The sequence below is a fragment of the Felis catus genome, chromosome F2, assembly GCF_018350175.1.
Source record: "Felis catus isolate Fca126 chromosome F2, F.catus_Fca126_mat1.0, whole genome shotgun sequence".
NCBI classification, from domain to species: domain Eukaryota; kingdom Metazoa; phylum Chordata; class Mammalia; order Carnivora; family Felidae; genus Felis; species Felis catus.
This window is the reverse complement of record NC_058385.1, coordinates 79482363-79497702: the sequence shown is the minus strand read 5'-3', so window position 1 is coordinate 79497702 and position 15340 is coordinate 79482363. Positions and strand designations below refer to the sequence as shown.

At 59.9% G+C, this 15340-nt stretch overlaps 1 protein-coding gene and 1 long non-coding RNA gene across 2 annotated transcripts in view; both read left to right on the top strand.

Moving 5' to 3' along the window:
- The window catches only part of KCNK9 (potassium two pore domain channel subfamily K member 9), an 80889-nt gene continuing 65549 nt past the window's right edge, over positions 1 to 15340 (top strand). The window contains exon 1 of the mRNA XM_011291471.4: positions 1 to 347. Within this exon, the coding sequence (XP_011289773.1) occupies positions 65 to 347 (283 nt within the window). The 5' untranslated portion in view covers positions 1 to 64. The remainder of the gene's footprint in view (positions 348 to 15340) is intronic.
- LOC123383046 lies at positions 1044 to 1834 on the top strand. Its single transcript, XR_006592295.1, has 2 exons — positions 1044 to 1285; positions 1537 to 1834. It is a non-coding gene; the product is annotated as an uncharacterized LOC123383046 (long non-coding RNA).

Sequence of the window (15340 nt, the reverse complement as noted above, 5' to 3'; positions counted from 1 at the left end):
GTGGGACGCGCGCGGCTGCGAGCCTGCGGGACATGCCCCCCGCGCCGGCTCCTTGCTGGCGGCCATGAAGAGGCAGAACGTGCGGACTCTGTCCCTCATCGTCTGCACCTTCACCTACCTGCTGGTGGGCGCCGCCGTCTTCGACGCCCTCGAGTCGGACCACGAGATGCGCGAGGAGGAGAAACTCAAAGCCGAGGAGATCCGGATCAAGGGGAAGTACAACATCAGCGCCGAGGACTACCGGCAGCTGGAGCTGGTGATCCTGCAGTCGGAGCCGCACCGCGCCGGCGTCCAGTGGAAATTCGCCGGCTCCTTCTACTTTGCCATCACGGTCATCACCACCATAGGTAAGGGCCGGGCGCGCCGCCGCCGGGCTCCCCGCGCCCCGGGAGGAGTCCGGGGAGGCGGCTGAGCGCGCGGCGCAGGGCTGGGTGCGGGGCGCCGAGGGTTAAACGCAGCCTCGTCGCCGGGGCCCCTCCCGCCGCGCCCCCTCCTCTCTCGGGAGCCCCCGCCTCTCCTGCGCCTCCGCGCCTCGCCCCTCGTGGACCCCACCCGGTGCTCCGCTCCGCGCCGCTGTCTGGGCCGGGCGTGCGAGCCCCGAGCGAGCGTGCCGGAGCCGGGAGGGCGGAGGCGCCACTTTTGCGAAGAGAGTGGAGCGCTAAGAATAATCCCGTAGCAGACACCCACCCACCCACCGCCCCGGCGCGGGCTGGGCTGCGCGGGGTTCCAAGCCTTACACTTACTACCTCTCCGGGACTTGGAGACGGCTGGCCTGGCTCCGCCGCGCGGAGAGGGACTCGGGCGGCGGGGGACCCTCGCCAGCCTCCAGCCTTCTCTGAGCCCGGAGTCCGGCTTTCCTCCCTCGGGGCTCCTCTTCGAATTCTGGAGCCCGGTCGTGCCAGGCCCCCAGAGGAGAGAGAGTTTGCTCTCTGGTGATTGGGGTGGGGGTGGCAACAGGGTGAAGTGCTCTAAGAGGGCAGTGGAGGGTGGGGGGCAGGGCAGGACCTGTCCTCCGCCCCCCCCCCCCCCGCGCCCACCGGCTGTGATAGTGGGTGAGGCAGGTCTGCGGAGTCCCCAGAAACTGGGGAGGTTCAGCCCTGGTCTGGGGAAGAGAGTCCAATGGGTACACCCTGGGGACTCCCGTGGGTCCCTCTCCCAATGGTGCTAGCCAGAGAGCAAAGTCCCTAGTGGGTGCCCAGGGCAGGGCCCTGGCTGAGATCACGTGGCACTTGGAGACCCTTGGGAACCGGAGCGGGTCGCTTCAACCCAGCGGACACGGCAGTAGGTAGGGTGGTGTCTCTGTGGTTTGCAACTTGTCCCCGCGCGGCACCCTGCCTCTGCCCAGCCGTCTCCTTGGACCTGTCAGGGCCGCTGTGTTGGCTCGGGTGGCCTCTTTTCTGTGCCCGCCCAGCCCCCTGTGCCCCCTCGCCGTGAGAAGAGGTCCCCTCCTGCCCACCCTTGTCTCCTCCGTCCGCCCTGACTCCTCTGGACCTCCTCCTCTAATTTCCCCCTTGGTATTTTTCTTTGTCTGGAAAGCTGTGTGTGCTGAAAAAGCAGGATTTCTCAGTGCCATATGCAACAGGATGTACCAGCACAGGACGGCCTGTCTCTGCTTCTTGGTTGAGAAGACTTTGCAGAGAGTCATCTTGTTTGAAATGTTTAATTCATTGGTGCAGGTTTTTATGTCTTTGGGAGGAAAATGCTCTTCCGTTGTCTACGTAACTAGCTTTGCTCCCGCTTGGCCCGGCGGCCAAAACACAGAAAAGTCCTTCCTTCCCCACAACCCACTGTGCCTCCAGTGCCTGGAAGGGCCAGGCGGTCATTACCGCCATTTTTGTCGTGAAACTTCCAGCATGAGCTGTGGCGGTCATAGACGCACATGGTGCCGATCCTGGGGTTCGGGGGGCCTGTTTGCTGGAGAGCCCGAGAACAAGAAATGGGCCTCTAAGAACTGACTGCTCTGGGCGGGGAGGGGAGCCCGTCATCCCCTCAGCATGCCTTCGATGATCTAGCCCCTGGCAGGTGAAATCCCTAGCACCCTGCACCCAGGAGCGAAACGCGCACCTGAAACCCATCTGGTCTCGAGAGCTGAGCTCCAGCCTCGCGGAGCGGGTTGGAGTTAAAATCAAACCCTGAGATGCTCCCATTTACCTGAAAATAGAAAGAGGCTGGTAAAGTTCTCATCAAGGCGTGTTTATTGACCCTGGCGGGTAGCTCCGAGCACATTCTAAGGAGAAACACGTCAAGGAACGTGTGGCCAGACCGAGGGTGTTCTTTGGCCCGGCGCACGGGTGGGCCTCCAGTCTGCCCAGGACCAGGGGGGCATCTGCTGGCTGTTGGTTTTCCTCACTTCTTTCGTCGAGTTTTCAACCCCAGTTTCTGGAAAGGAAGGTTGGGGCACAGACGCAAGGACAAGGAAGAAAACGTTGCCCCAACTCAGCCACCCTGACGCTGAACTTGGAGCCCAGCGATCTGGCTTGCATCTCGAGTCTGGGCATCCTGGCAGACCACAGCGGGGTCATGTCGCTTCTCCCGACCTCAGTTTCCCCACCTGCAGGAGGAGCCTGACGCAGGACTGATCTGCCCGGTTGGACCTGAGGGCGGGCAGGCGCCCAGCTGCCTGCGGCTACCTCAGCATAGCGCAAAGCACTCACTCTGTAGGTGTGAATTTACGCTCTTTGACACGGGCTGAGTCCATGCTGTCTGCCCTGGGAAGCTGTTTAGCCCAAGAGCTCAAATTTACAGGAAACAAAGCACCTTTCCAGTTAATTCTGTTTGTTTTCTTCTTCTTCTTCTTCTTTTTTTAATATAAATGCAAATTAAGGTCCTCCTAGGCCTAGAACAAAAAGCAGCCCCAAGCCGGGCCCTCTGAGGCACCGTCTCCTATTGGACGGTGATATTAACAGGTCAGGTGAATCTTCACGGGTGTTCTTATTTTTAATCTAACCTTGAGCGATTTCTCGAGCGGACTTCAACTTTGAGCTCCAGCCCGCGAGGCGGGCAGGAACCTCGTGGCGCTCGTGGTCTGTAGGCGCACGGCGCTTCTCGGGTTCAGTTACTAGCTCCCTCCGTGAGGGGGATTTTAAAAGCGATGCGGTTACCAGTTTGCATTGGCTCCGCGGCCCCATGACAGGTTGTGAGGGGCTGGCACGTGAACCTCGCCCAGCCCTCGGGGCGGGGGACTCGGGCACGGGCACCGCGGACAGAGGAGGGCAGCACAGGTCCAGCGGGCCCGGAAGGGCACGCCCAATGCCGCCTTCCACCGCTTCCGGGTGCGGTTCCTTCCTCTGTCTCTTTTTTTTTTTTAAATTTTTTTTTTCAACATTTATTTATTTTTGGGACAGAGAGAGACAGAGCATGAACAGGGGAAGGGCAGAGAGAGAGAGGGAGACACAGAATCGGAAACAGGCTCCAGGCTCTGAGCCATCAGCCCAGAGCCCGACGCGGGGCTCGAACCCACGGACCGCGAGATCGTGACCTGGCTGAAGCCGGACGCTCAACCGACTGCGCCACCCAGGCGCCCCCTCTGTCTCTTTTTTGATGTTTGCGCCACCTGGCATCTGCAGCTGCCTGCGGGATGGGGTGGCGGTGACTTCCGAGAGGCCCGTGGGGAAGGTGGGAGCCCTGTATCCATGTCCCGCAGTGCTCGGCTGCTTAGCAGGATGGTCGGAAGCCTCTGCCTGGCAGGGCCAGGGCCTGACTTGAATTTCCTGCTTGGGGCAGAGGCCTAAGGGACCCCCGCTCTCCCAGCAAGTCTGTAGGCTTCCTATAGGAGGCGCTGTGCCCCACAGTCAGTGCCCGTCTGACAGCAGAGGGGGCATCTCCTGGACACTTCTGTTTTGAATCTGACGTGTGTGATCTAAGTTGTCACCACCTCTAGGATCATCAGAGAGAAAGAAACAGTGCTTAGAATTCAGATCTCCTCTGCGGGGTCCAGGAGGCCCATTTAAAAACTGACCTGTGTAGGGGAAAGACGGAGGGAAGGAGACACGGGTCTTCTGTTTTGGCTGCAGTTTGGAGGGGCGGTGTCTCTCTGGGCCCTTTGGGCTCCGCTGAAGCCGGGGTGGCTGCCCCGGGAGCTGAGGTGACAGGCCTGGGAGCCACGGTCTGCTGGCTGGCTGGGGGTGGGGCACACCCTGAGAGTTTCGGGGCCCCTGTGCGGTCCTTGCTCCAGGCCCCCTGCCGGCTTGAAGTCGGAGCGCCGAGGGGCATCTCCCCTTCCCCATTCACGCACAGAGCCCGAGTGGAGTTTTCACAAAGCGGAAAGCGTTTTCTGTGTTTTTCTGGCACTCTTGGGTGTAGTTTTCAATTCATACTTTTACGCTCTTGCTGTGTGCCTGCCCCTGCCTGGTCTGCGTTGCCTCTGAGACTCTGGGGACAGTCTAGATGACAAGATAAGGCCTGGCCTTGAGGGGGGGCGAGGCGGAGCTGGAAACCCGAACGCTTGGTTGAGCTTCGGTGTGAGGCATGGGGACAGCGAGACTCCCTTAACCCGTTCAGTGCCGCGGGTGCAGACGGCCCCGGGGGGGGGGGGGTGCGTTCCTCGGTTGGCCCTGTGCATCCTTCTGGCAGGTTCTCACCCTCCAGGGAGGCTTGGCCTTCCCCTCGGCCACTCACGGCCTCCCTGAGCTGTGCCCCTGCCCCCTGTGCCTCCCTTGGTGCCAGCGAGGTTGATATCGTCTGTCCCGCCCCAGGCAGACTGTCTGTCCATCCCGCCCCCGCCCCCGCCCCCGCGGGCATCTTGCGAAGGATCGCAGGGTGGAAACAGGCCCGGGGGGACCGAGCAGGCTGGTGCCGGAGGGAGCGTGGTGCTTTCACACACCTGCGCTCCCTTCTCCCACAAGACCGGTGGGAGCATCACCCCACCTGATGGATGGGGAAACCGAGGCATGATGAGGCAGCCCACGCGGAGGCCGAGGGCTGCGAGCTCCAACTGTGGCTTTGTCCCAGGAGCTGAGGATGGGCCTGTGGAACATTCCATCCACGTCTTCTGCTTCTCCCTCTCACTCCGCTGTTCAGGAGACCTGCTTAGCGAGGCTCAGGTGAATGGCCGGTCACCCAGCGCGTGGGGCCTGGACAGGAGGCGTCTCCCTGTTACTTTCCGGTGTGGCCGCTGGCGGTGTGCAGGAGGCGAGCGGGAACGCGTGGCTGGCTCCTCCTCCCCGGGCCCCGCCTGGACTCCGCAGCGCTCGAGGTAGCATCGGCCCTCCAGTAAACACTGCCTGTGGGTGTCGTGGAGGAAGCCGAGAAGTGAGGTTCCTTCTGACTCCAGGTGACGTGAGAGAGATAGCTTTCCTGAAGGGCATGGGGACACCTAGCCAGGTGCTCTGAGGTGGGGGCAGGCATCAGACGGCATCCACCGTCCCGACACCCGTCGCCGCTGCCTCCTCTTTCCTGGGTCACCTCACTAGCCAGGCCCAGGAGGGTCGGAGCAGCAGCAGGAGGCGAAGCAGCCCTCTGTGCATCTGGCCTCCACGCGCACCTGTGTCCACGCCTCCAGTCGCCGGTCCATCCCCGGGTCCCCCAGGCGTCTTGCGTTCGCACCGCCCCCCATCCCCTTGCACTCCCTCCCAGGGTGCTCCAGGCACCTGTTTGTTCGTGTTCTGTGTGTCCGTGCGTGATTCAACCAGCCTTCTCTACAGCCACTCACTCCCCCTCTCACTCGTTCGCTCGTTGACTCCTCTGAACGGTCACTCAGCCCTCCAAGTACCGTGCTCACCCCTCCAGCTCTGGGGTTTTACCCGTCTCCGTCCCTGTGCTGGGTGGGAGTGCCCAGGGCCCCGGGTAGCCTCTCAGTAAGTGCTGATGCCCCGGTGTGGGGGGACCCGAGGTGTTCCAGCCACATCACCTTCCTGAAAAGCGGTCGGCCAATCCCAGGCACTTTTGCCTTTTAGAAATGTTGACCGAAGTACGACGTTCACATGGAAAAGCACGCTTAAGCAGAAGTATATCGTTCAGTGGTTCCTGTGACCAAACCACACCCTTGTAAGCCCCACTCAAATCAAGAAACATTATTACCGGCACCCCAGAACCTCCCTCCGCCCGTCAGCTTCTTGCATGCCCCTACTGACAGGGAGCTCGTTCCCTTGCGTGCAAGGTAGTAGGGTGTGTTTATATGCGCGATGAGGGTATTGTGTGAGGTTCTGATCTGGTGGGGCCACCATGTGGAAAAGCGGTGTGTGTGTTGGGGGATCATTCTTTCAAAGGGGTGGCCAGTCTCTGTGGTGGTCACCTAAAGAGGGGACAGAGGTCTGCATTTAGAAGTTGGAGACGGGGGGCTCAGGTGCAGAAAAGAGGGACTCAGCACATGGACGTGTGGTGCCACTGCCGTAGGGGGGGTGTGCTTGGGCAGTCCAGGGTGCGGCTGGCCCTGGAGCCAGGACGGGCAGGCCGCCAGCCCAGGGGGCCTGCCCCTGTGAGTTAGGGCACGGAGCAACGCTACTCTTGGTTTTACACCAGCCTTGCCGGAGCACCAGGAAAACACCGTGGGAAACAAGTGTCCTGGTCTCAGCAGAGCCCCGGGAATTTGGCGGCAAGGACCCAGGTGGGCTGGGCTGACAAAGGAGGGGTAGGCAGTCTGCGCCGTTAAGGGAGTCCCGCGGGCAGAGGAATTCTGGGATATGAGCATTCCAGTGAGGGTCTCCTCCCCCAGTGGAGCGTCCGCCTCCCTGCCAGCCTTGGGGAAGGGGGTTCTGGGGTTCATTTCATCAGGGGATTTTGTTTGAGGGCTCCTTTTCCCGCCCATCCCGACTCTGGGATCTCTGCCTGTAGAATAGCTAAGGGCGCCCAAGCTGTAGCTTACGGTTCTCCAAAGGAAGGAGTGAGCGGAGCTCGGCTTGCCCCCTGTGCTGTAACCGACGTTAGGAAATTGGAGATAGTCCTAGGCCCCCGAGTTTCTTCCAGTCGTACCTCCCTAAGCCTGGTTCTTCTCTGAGCAATTTCGGTCTGCGTGTGTGCTCTCCGAGTGCAGAATATCCCCTCCCCTCGTCTAGGTGCTGTGCTTCTGTTCATGCCCCTCCCCCCCCGCTTGGTATGCCAGCTTTTCTGGGCAGCCCCTCCCTGCGTTGACGTGTCTCGAGCTTCTAGTTCACGCAGACTTCTTTCGTCTGCTCCTGAGCAGCGGTTTCTCTGTCTTGCGTCGGTGTGAACCCAAGTACAGTCCCTGACGTGGATCTCTGAGGAAAAGAGGGGGATCGTGTGCTGTGGACCCAGAGAAGAGGGGATGGTTGACAGAAGAATTCGCAGTGGCAGGGGAAGGGGAGGAAATTCAGCAGTGGCCAGGAGTGTGTTGGGCCTGCGGGTCAGGGCACTGTGAGCAGCTGTCCGTGCTGGGGGTTCCCTGGCGGGTGCATCCTGGCCGTGGCCACATCCCCACCCCACCTGCTCCCGCCTGGGCTTTTGGGGTCAGCCAGGCCTTGAGCAATGACAAAACCTGCCTGGGGAACAGCCACTCGCAGGGGTGCTAGCTGAGTGGGGTGGGCGACCCCTGCCCGGTCCTCACCCTCATCACGTGCCCAGCCTTAGAAGGAGCCAGTGGGTGGCCCCGGGTGAAGCGTGGGGTCAGACTAGAGGAGGCGGCCCTGTGGCCATGGTGTGGTGGTCGCGACGGGGGCAGCTTTGGTGTGGCAGGGGATGCTGGGCCAGGTGTCCAGGGAGAGGGGGAGGTAGATCTGAGCCCTGCCCGTGGCCTCGGCCTTCCCGTCCAGGGGAAGCCACGTGCCTCCTTGGACTGGGCACAGAGGGGCTCGGGGAACAGGCGGAGCCTGGGGGCCTGTAGCCCCAGGCAGGACTGCCCCGTGTCTGTCTGTCCCGGATGCCCAATCCCAGCTGTGACCCACCAGCCTCGCTTCCTTGTCTGTGAGATGGAGACCTAGAGCTTTGCGTGTGTGGCCGTGAACATTGAGCGCACGTCTGTGAAAGGCGTCCTCGGGGGCACCTGGGGCTTTTGGTTGTGATGATGACGGTCAGGCGGACGCCGGGCTCCTGTGTGCGACGTGGGGGACTGGTCACGTGCCGCTACATTGCCCGCCTTCTCGAGGGTCGTCTGCGCTGCGACTTGTGGGGCCCGTGGCCTGGACCCTCGTGAGGGGCTCCCGCCAGCTGCAGAAGGAGGCTCTCAGGGCGGGACGCCGGGCCCGGGTCTTTTGGGGCCACCGCGTACAAGCCCAGGTGCTCGATTTCCCCAGACGGTTCCAGCCGAGAAGATGCGGCTTCGGGGATGCCTGCCGCCATGACCCCCTTTGTGAAGGTGACACCCTGCCAGGCCCCCCAGCACACCGTTCCCCATAGGGCCAGAGCCAGAGCCTCAGGCCAAAGCCCCAGCCGGCCCAGTGCCTGCCCGGGTCACAGTTCGCGCCGGCTTCCCTGGTCCAGCTGTGCCCTGCCCCTCCCCCGCTGTCCTTTCCCCGCCTGGGCAGGGGATGCGTGGCTGTGCCCCCGGCCTGCTGTACCTCGCCGTCCTGGGGCGCCTCTCACGCGGTGCCCTAGTTTTGTGTCTGTGCCACAGCATCCCCGTCCCACACCGGAGGCCCCAGGGCAGGGCTGGGCTCTGGCTCCCTGGGTGGTGCTCAGGGCAGGCCTGCTAGAGACCCAAGTGCCACCTCTGGCCCCCAGGAGCAGGAGGACTTCGGGCTGGCTGCTTCAGGGGGCCATCTTCCCGCGTGGTTGTGCCTTCAGGCCCCTGGGCGCGTGCCCGATGGAGGAGGCCCCTTTGGAACTCGAGCTGTTGGTTTTAATGGGAGATGGCAGGTTAGGGACCCGTCGTGCCAAATGGGGACCTTCCCGCTCCTGCGGCTTAGATGTGTGACGTCGGTCCCAACCCACCACTGGTGACAGACCCACGCGAGTTAGTTGGGCGCCTGGCGGGAAGGGACACCCATCTGCGACACGGCCTTTGGCTTCACCGGCTGTGCCGGGTGTGTGGGGGGCACCCCGTTGGGGAAGGTGAGAGGCCTCCCAGCAGGCATCATGAGGCCTTTGCCCGGGCCGAGGGCCACAGGGGTTCATACACGTGGCCGCTGCACCCCTGGCGCTGCCCGGCCCCCCTGACTTCCTATCCTGGGGCCCCTCCTCTCCCTGCTTCCCTTCCTCCCTCTACCTGCCTCACACACGGCCCGGACTACCGCTTACCTGGCAGTTCCCACCGGAGACCTCGCGCGTGCTGTTCCCTCCACCCAGCCTGGGCACAAGATGCAGAGAAGGCGTTTGTTGACTGACTGTCGGCCAGAGGGTCAGGGGCCGGGAGCGTGAGTGTGTGATGTGTGTCTCCAGGTCCTGTCGACCGTTCCCTGGGGGTGCGGAGCGGGCACGTAGCTGGGACGCTGTGGGTTTCAGGGGTGGCTGCGGTCTTCCGGGGATGAGGGGCAGAGCATGGGGGGCCGTCCAGCCCCGGAGGCGGTCTGGGCTGTGCGCTCACGCCCCGGGCCCCCGCCACCGTTTGTGCCCGCGCACCTCCACCGCTGCTGCTCCTGCCCACCGCTTGGAGCCCAGGAGGAGCTCGGTGAGGTGACTCTGCCCGGCGACTTGGGGCCTTGGTTGGGGACTTGTGTGGTGCCTGCCGTCAGGGTTCCCACCTCTGCGGGCAAGAGACCGTGATTTCTTCCGAGCCACGGCAAGGATGCTGGTGTGAGCGCAGCAGAGAGCACGGGACCGCGTGGAGGGACCGCGCGGAGGGCCCCGGCCCGGGCCTGGGGTGTGCTGGGTTCTAATCCTCCCCGGGTGACCTCGGGCTGGGGCAGCGGTCTCCCCGGGGCCCACCCCTGACTTTGGGGCTGGATGCGTCTGTGCAGTGGGGGTCATCCTGTGTGTGGCAGGATGTTGGGCAGCATCCCTGCCCTCCACTGACTCGTTGCCAGTGGCACCCCCCTGAGTTGTGACACACAAAAACGTCCCCAGACATCGCCACGTGACCCCTGAAGTGCAGAATGGCCCCTGGCCTGGTGACTTCTCTTCCCTGAAGCTCTTCCGCGGAACTGGAGAATAAGCCACCTTCTGGGCCACGGCAGGTGGGGGCCACGCCGGGAGAGGCAGCCCAGTGGTGGGGTTTCTCAGGGGAGGTGACATCCGCGTCAGGATGTGGATAGGCAGGGGAGCTCAGGTGGGGCTGAGGTGAGCTTGCGTATAGAGGGTTCAGGTGAGCCACTTTGGGGGGTCTCGGGGGGGCCACTTTAGGGATTCTCGGGGGGACCACTTTAGGGGGTCTCGGGGGGCCAATTTAGGGGGCCTCAGGGGGGTCACTTTGAGGGGTCTCGGGGGGGCCGCTTTAGGGGGTCCTGGGGGGCCAATTTAGGGGGCCTCAGGGGGGCCACTTTGGGGGGTCTTGGGGGGACCACTTTAGGGGGTCTCAGGGGGAGCCATTTTAGGGGTCTTGAGGGGGGGGCCACACAGGTGGGCAGGGTAAGCTCACTGGTGTTGGGAGGACCCCACGTGGACCCTCGGCTTCCACCCCTTAAGCAGACACCCCGGGCATGCTGTGTTGGGGGAGCGTGGCCTCGGCTCCAGCCCTGTCCTGAGGCCCTGGGAATATAGACAGCTCTGGGCTCCATGGTCTGCCAGGTGGTGTTGGGGCCTTTGTGTCTCTTGGAGTAGGTGTGAAAACGGGTGCTGGTGGTACAGGGCTGGCCTGGGCTTCGAGCCACGTATCTTGTCTGGGCCCTGGAAAAGGGCCAGGCCCCGGGATGCTGGGGGCGACTGGGGAGATGTCCCTGCCGGGTCTGGTTGTCATGAGGGGCCTCCCAGCCTGAGCGCCATTTCTGGGAGATAAACCCAGAGCACTGGGGAACACTGGCGGTTGGCAGAATGGGTCTGTCATCTGTTAGGGACAGTGCCCAGGCCAGAGGGACCCAGGCACCGGCAGAGTGAATGCTGGTGTGTGCTCACATCACTGAGCAGAGAATGCAATGGCAGAGAACATTTTATAAAGAGGGGCGAAAAGCCCCCACAACTCCCCTGTGGTTCTGTGGTCGTATCTGAAAATGACTTTAGCTTTTCTTGCTCACGTGCTCATCATTTTGCCCACATTTGTGTACTGTTTTTATCGCTTCATCAGAATGAGCATGTTAGAGATTGTGTTCAGCTGCCTGTAGCTGAAAACCCTTTCGGTGGTGCCTTGACCAAAAGCAGTTTCCTGTGTCTCTGTTTTGGAGTCTGGGATGAGCAGGTGGGCTGGCAGGCACTCCAGGTGCCTTCAGAGACTCTGGCTCCTGCTGTCATTCTCTTCTGCCATCTTAGTGTGGCTTTTGTCCTAAAGCTGGTACCTCATGGCTCCAAGATGGCTGCATCAGCACCGGCATCACCTCCGGCATCCTCCTGCTACCGAGAAGCAGAAGAACAAAAGAGAAAGGTGTGTGCCAGCTGGGCTTGCTCCTATCTGAAGGGCTTTTCCGGATGGCCCACCCACGGCCAGGACTGTGTCTCATGACCAACCCCAGCTGCGAGGGAGCTTGGAAAATGAGGCGTGCTGTTTCTCAGACCTAACTGGGTTTCTGATGGTGAGGAAGGAGCGGAGCTAGGTGTTGGTAGGCACCCATAGTGTCTGTAGGGGACGCCTAGCAGTTCAGAGCCCTTTTGTTTCTAAGTTTGTGTCCAGCACTGCCTTGTGTTTCTGCCGTCTTAAGGGAGATTTGTTTTCACGGCTCTAACTCCAGTAACAGAATGTCTTGTCATCTCTTGACTCCTCTATTCATGGCAATTTAACGTACCTTTTTTTATTTTCATTTTTTGCCAACTCTAGGCAGCGCTTTCGTGAACATCTGTGTGCTTGTGTAGCTTGGGTTGGGTTCTTCCCTAAGGGTTTTGGGTGACGGTGGGATTCCCAGGCCAGAGGGTGCGAGGGCACTGGTGATGGCGGGTAGTGTTCCCACCAACCACACGGGCGGGTGTGGGTCTCCTGGTGCTGAGGCGGCTTCGGCAGCTCTCGGCAGTGGGCAAGACGTTTTTGAGGTCCTCGGCATCTCAGAAAATTTTCTTAGCAATCTTTGTGTGGCCGGGACCCGGTCGTGCCGCGTCGGAAGGCTGGTGTCCCCAGGTGCAAAAAACCCACCGTCATCTCGGACACAGCTGGTCCAAGGGACTCCGTGGGTGCAGTTGTGGACCTGGAGCCCTTGACCTTCTGAACACCGTGGAGCCAGGCCTGGGAAGGGGAGCCCCTGGGCCCTGGTCTAGCTCCGGGGATGGGAAGTTTTGTCAGGTCCCTCTGGTCCTGCCGGTTGGCTTGGTCACTGGAACACCGAGCTGAGAAGCAGCCCCAGTGGGAAGAGTGCCCTCTGCGATGGATTAGTCGTGTCTGCCTTGGGGATAGAGTGGACAACGGTGGCGTGCATCCTTGTCCGCCCTGCACCAGTGAAAGGGAGAACTGCGGAGATGGAAGGCTTTTCCGTCGCTGTGCCTGGAGTGCCGGCACTCCATAGGTTGCTTGTCCCTGGGCGGGGGGTGGGGGGGGTGTCTGATTTACAACACAGGTGCCCGTCCTCTACCACCTTTGTAACCCTGTGAACTAGGTGGGGTCAAAGGTTAGCCCTGTTATGTTGAGGCTCAGAGAGATCCAGTGCCTTGCCCGAGGTCACACAGTGACAAAGGCAGATGTGGCATCAGTGTTGAAACAAAAGAGACAGAAGATCTCTCGGCGGCTTGTTTTAGTCATGACGACCAGAGCTTCCCGGGGCAAAGTTAACCTCCCTTCTCTCGCCACAACAATGGAGTGACCATTCGTGATTTCTCCATGGGGTTCTGGTTCTTGACAGACTCCTTCTCAACGAGTTGCATCCTCTCAGCAACCCTATCGGACGGATACTTTTGTGTATTCCCATTTTAAGCTGATGTGGTAGACCAGAGAGGTTAAACAGTTTGCCCAAGGTCACGCAGCTAAAGAGCGGCCACGCCAGGAGTTATGCCCGGGCAGTCTGACCTCAGAGTCTGTGCTTGTAACTATCCCGTTACATACTGCTTCTTTCGACCTTCTGTATCAGCTAGCTAGTGACGTGTAACAAATCACCCGCAAATGTGGAGGCTTAAAACAACAACCATTTATTACTGCTTGCAGTCTGTGGCTCAGCTGGGCTTGGCTGCCCCAGATGGCTCAGCCGGGCGCCTTTTCTCACTGCTGGTCTTCAGGCTGACAGACGGCTCTGTGCTAAGCCGTTGTGTGTTTTCTTTCAGTGGTGGCAAGGGATCGGCAGGCAGGGAAGGCGAGTGAGGTCCCTTATGCCATGACCCTACACTTATGCTGTCATTCCGTCCATGTACCATTGGCTGAAGCCAGTCACGTGATCAAAGCCAGCGTCCACGGGCAGGACATCCGCCTCCCCTTGATGAGGCCAGGCTGCTGGTGCTGTCTGCTCCTTCTGCTGGCTGACCCAGAGCCCGTCCACGCCCCTCGCCACGCCCCTCGCTGCTCCCTGTACTCAGCTGCCGGGCACAGTGGAGCGAGCACAGCTTTGGACTATGATCTGGGTTCGAATGCTCCCCACCCCTCTGTAAGGCAGACAGGGAGCCATCTCTCTGCATTCGGCAGCCCCACTCCACGATGAAGTGCCACAGACCCAGGGCTGGAGCACCAGAAGCTTGATTTCCCCCAGCTCTACAGAACAGAAGTCTGAGGTCAAGGTGTCTGGTCGTCCCCCGGTGTGTCCGTGTCCTAATCTCTTCTTATAAGAACACCTGTCACCTTGGAGCAGGGCCCCGTGCCTGACCTCGGTTTACATTGATCACGCCTGTGAAGACCTGTCTCCAAATACAGTCCCATTCTGAGGTCTTGTGGGTCAGGACTTCAGCATATGGATTTTGGGGAACGCAGCTCGGCCCGTGACATCCTCCTGGGGCTGAGCATTACGTGTGAAAGCGGACCCAAAAGCGCCTGGTGCAGGATGCGCGTGGAGAGGCTGTTCCATGCATGCTGGTTCTCCTCTGTGTCACCCGTAGGAAGACGAGCCTGTCTCATTATGGTCAAGGGGAGTTTATATTTTATTGCCCCGATGTGTCCCATATTTTTTTGTTATTCTCAAAATCTAGTTCTGTGTTGGGTGGAAAGGCCACGGTGGCGGAGTGGACCCAGCGTCCGATGTGTCCTCGGGAGACCGAGCTCCCATCCCTGCCCCCTCCCCATGCTGGCAGGGGGTGGCGGGGAGGCCCCCTCACTGGTCTCAGCCTCAGTGTCCCCACTTGCAGACTGGGAGTGATCCTGCCTCCTTCGGCATGTCTGCGGGTTTGGATACACGAAGTCTGATGTGCTGCTTCTAAACGTGTCTGTAACTGGATTTTTAAACAGGTGACATGTAGTATTTCTATAAGTTACACACACACACACACACACATACACACACTCTCTAATGTTAGGTTTTTGGTGTGGTTATCTTATTATGGTTCTATAGAATACACGAGTCCTTCTCTTTTGGAGATAGATACCAAAACACTTAGAGATAAAATGCAGCCTCTGGCACTTGTTTCAAAATAATCTGAATTGGGTGGAGTGACCATGAGCTGTTCATTGTCTGTATGCGGGAGTCTGTTACACGGCTTTCTTACCTTAGTATATATTTGAAAATTTGCATCGTGAAACTGAAACCATTTGAACAGAACGCGGAGCGGAAGCGGCCGGCTCTGTGCGGTCGGGTCCCCGGGACGGGGCAGCGGCCGGCAGGGGGATGGAGCACTTCCTCGGCTGCCCCCCCAGGCTCTGGCTTGCTCGCAAGCTTCCTTTGGCCCTGATGTTGCTTGAAAATATTTGGAATTAGTTGAGGACACGTATTGATCTTTCAAAAGAACTTCTTGGTTTTGTTTATTAGTCATGTCGTCTGTCTTGCTGACTTTTGCAGTGGTATTTATCAAATGCCTCTTTTACATGCCTTAGGTTTGTTCTTCCTTCTTCACCTTCAAGCACCGAGAGATACCAGGCTTTTGTTTTTTAAATGCAGGCATTAATGGCTACACATGTTCCTCTGTGTACCACCATGGCTGCATCCCGCAGGTCTGTTGTCATCACTTATTTGTAAATAATTCACTGCTGAGCATATTTTTTCTCTATTCCAAGAATTATTTGAAGTGTTCTGTTTTAAATTTACACGCACACATGCACGCACACACTCTTGTCAGCATCGTGATTACGAACGTGAGCTTTGCGGCCAGACTGCCTGGCTGTTGTCCTGTCTTGGCCATTTACGAGCTGTGTGGCCTTCAGTGTAGAACACAACCTCTCTGTGCTTTGGCTTTTGCCATCTACAAAATGGGGGTAATAATAGCAACGAAAATAACAAGAGCCCTCAAGGTTGTCAAGAAGACTGAGTTGGCTGTTGCATTCCAAACTTTTGAAGGCGCTAACGGCTGTTGAGTGTTCTCTGTCTGGAAG